General features: G+C 46.3%; 1 protein-coding gene across 1 annotated transcript; it reads left to right on the top strand.

Moving 5' to 3' along the window:
* Nucleotides 1-452: 452 nt before the first annotated feature.
* Nucleotides 453-1,394, top strand: LOC138452708 (olfactory receptor 2K2-like). The gene has a single exon (XM_069605056.1). It carries the CDS (start codon nucleotides 453-455, stop codon nucleotides 1,392-1,394), a length of 942 nt encoding a protein of 313 aa, XP_069461157.1.
* The last annotated feature ends 1,900 nt before the right edge of the window (nucleotides 1,395-3,294 follow it).

Here is a 3,294-nt window from a genome sequence, read left to right on the forward strand (position 1 = left end):
ACGGACCGCACACACATGCACATGCCCACTCATGCAGATCAAGGCTCACTCAGCGGTCACAGCGCAGTGATCACCAACATCGTCCCATATAACAACCTTGACACCCTCTTCATCAACAAAATATGGTTTATCCCATCCTCCCCCATGTGTTTTACATTATTCTACCCCTGGCTACTGCCTCGAACATGCCGATACAACTTTCGTGCCAGAATCCATTTACTTTAGCTCCAGAAATTTCTAAATTCTGGCAGATTTCCCTCTAGCTGAAGGAAATCTACCACCACCCCATTACTGGAAACCAAAGAAATAATGTCCTTCATTGTTTCGATGTCAGGGATTAAATGTGAGTGGTTATCGCTAAAGTGATTGGAACATGGAAGTGCACACACTTTGTGAGCCAGCAATGCTCATCACGTTTTCTATTTCCTTTCAGATAACCAGGGGACCCCACGATGGAAAGTGGAAACCAAAGCTTGCTGAAGGACTTCATTCTTCTAGGATTTTCAGTCTCACCACAGATAAAGATTGTGCTGTTTGTGGTGTTCCTCACAATTTACCTGGTCACACTGATTGCAAACAGCCTCATCATCACAGTGGTCAGAGGTGACTCGCGGCTGCACTCGCCCATGTACTTCTTTATTTGCAACTTGTCCTTTATAGATCTGTGTTACGCGTCAACAAATGTCCCAACATGTCTGCAAGGATTTCTCTCTGAAAGAAACACCATTACATTTGTTGGCTGTGTTTCCCAAATGTTTTTCGGCCTCTCTTTTGGGGCAACCCAATGTATGCTTCTCGCTGTCATGGCGTGGGATCGCTATGTTGCCATCTGCAATCCACTGAACTATCAACTAATTATGAACAGGTCTGTCTGCAGCAGACTCACCATCGCTACCTGGGCTGTTGGGTTCCTCAACGCCATTGTGCATGTGTCTTTCACAATGACAACTCCATTTTGTGGACGAAACAAGATCAACCATGCTGTATGTGAATTGGCAGCTGTGCTGCGCTTGGCATGCGTAGATACCCGTCTTATTGAAGCTGTGATTTTTGTTGTTTCTATCATCGTTCTTGTGGCTCCTCTATCCCTTATCATCTTCACTTATATTCATATCATTTCCACCATCCTGAGAATGCCGACCTCCACTGGCAGACACAAGGCATTCTCCACCTGCGGTTCTCACCTGACAGTGGTGAGTCTCTTCTATGGGACGGCCATAGCAATATATATGAGTCCCAGGTCGCTGATCTCAAGGGAGAATGAAAAGTATATATCTCTGATCTATGGTTTAGTGACACCTGCACTGAACCCACTGATATATACTCTGAGGAACAAGGAGGTTAAAGGTTCTATGAAGAAACTGCTCACAGGTACTCAACCTGCTGAGTATTGAAGGATTAATTGTGGATAGACAAATACTATGGGCTTTCCAACAAAAGTATCATAGGATCTGGCAGCCTTGATGCCTCCAGCACTGAAAGGTCTTAACACACACAGTTCTGGGAGTCCCTCTACAGAGAACAAACACAGCCAAATAACCTGTTCTATCCAGTCTGGCTCCACCCACTTAGGCAGTCCAGCAAAGAAATGGCAGGCAATTCTTGGCAATTCTTGGCACAGCTGTTTTTCCCTCATGACGTAACAGAGCGTTGTTATGGCATGAAACTTGGAATAAAGAGAAGAGAGGTTTTCCCATCCCTGAAATATGCAACTCCTGATTAGACGGGCTGCAGAGTGTATACATGTGTGTGTGCTATGATGAATCCTAGGGGGGCCATCACTCCTTTCCGAGCAGTAGCCTCTTCCCATGTGGCCTGGGGAAAGCAGTCTCTACCTGATCCGGACACTGGGGGATCACATGAGGTCATGTGACCTTCAAGGGGTTGTAGTAAGGCGATGGATTATTAATCTCCCTGATTACAAGCAAGAGTTACTGGGCCAAAGAAATCCCCCGCACTCAAGAACGGAAGAGTCCAGAAATGCGTTAAAAGCTTTCAAAACAGGGATAGAGAAGTGGATATCGCATGATTTCCAATACTCTCTCACTGGTAACAGGCACCTCATGGAGGTTTTAAGGCACAGTGATGTCGCAAACAAATTATACATTTCACAAACTTAAGGTGGGATGTGATTGGTTAGCACGGTAGGCTACATATAGACTACCTATACGGTTAGTTGTGTCATTGGCTAAACAGTGTCTGGTGGCTCCTCCTGTGAACACCTCTTAAATTTTGCAAATACAGGCATCTCAGGCTGGTACATTTCTATTGGGTCTTGCAACAAAGTGTGAACTAGTGTAGACGGTGGGTAGGGATTGGTTATTGTGGGCTTTCTCAGCCTGGGAAAGTTACCAGCACATGTGCACAATGGGGGGTTGAGAGAGGGATCCCAGGATGCTGCCTTGTCCCAATAAACGGCTCACCCTCTGACTCCCCTGGCCGATCTGTCTCCCCACAGATGGCATCTACCATGGCTGCGTCTTCCATCTTGCTTTACATGGCCACTCAGTTTGGTTGCATTCTGAATTAAGCAAGCAGTTATATGTATTCCTGTGTGATTGGCATGTCTGCATAAGAGAGATAGGGTTCATGTAATCTCTAGCTTAGTGATTGTAAGCATGTTCTTCGTGTCTAAGAGCAGTCAGGCCTAAGTGTGTAGCTTTGTGCAGAGAGAGTCTAACACATCTATGTGTATGTGTGTGTGTGTGTGTTCCGCCATGTCACCTTTCATGATTACTTTGGTGAAGTCATCCGGTTATGGTCTGTAGGGGTGTTTAAGTGAGTGGCATCTGTCACTGTGATGGTATACCAGGGGTTTAGACGCCCCCACTACAGGGGTGATGCATCATTGGATGGAACATGGTATCCCCCTTTCCCTTTTAGGGATACCCCTTCGGTTCCCTATGCCTTAATGGCTTATTGCCATAACTCCCTCCCACCACCCACAGAAACCAATGCCGATCTCTTCTCTTGTGTTGTGCAAAGGTTTCCTAAATTTCACTACCATTCATACGAAAAATTAAAGTACTGTGACAAGAAAGCTTCTCAGAGCAATGAAAATCACTGACAGTTAGAAGCACAGAACGCGGTCTAGTTGTGGAGAAGCACTGATAGGTGGCAGGACATTTAAAAGGCACATCCAGCATGGCAGTGAGAGAGACCACTGCCTTCAGGAGTCCCAAAGAGCCAAAACCACTGAAGAGGAAGGAGAACGGGAGTGAGAGGACGGCACCGGGAGAAAGACTCCCTTGTCACACTGCCCAAGGCAACCTTCGGAAGGAGCTCTGCCCTCTC

This window comes from Ambystoma mexicanum, chromosome 4p, assembly GCF_040938575.1.
Source record: "Ambystoma mexicanum isolate Mex_15411 chromosome 4p, UKY_AmexF1_1, whole genome shotgun sequence".
NCBI classification, from domain to species: Eukaryota; Metazoa; Chordata; class Amphibia; order Caudata; family Ambystomatidae; genus Ambystoma; species Ambystoma mexicanum.

Coding starts and splice junctions, on each gene's coding strand:
- LOC138452708 (XM_069605056.1), top strand. CDS start 453: ATGGAAAGTGGAAACCAAAGCTTGCTGAAGGACTTCATTCTTCTAGGA.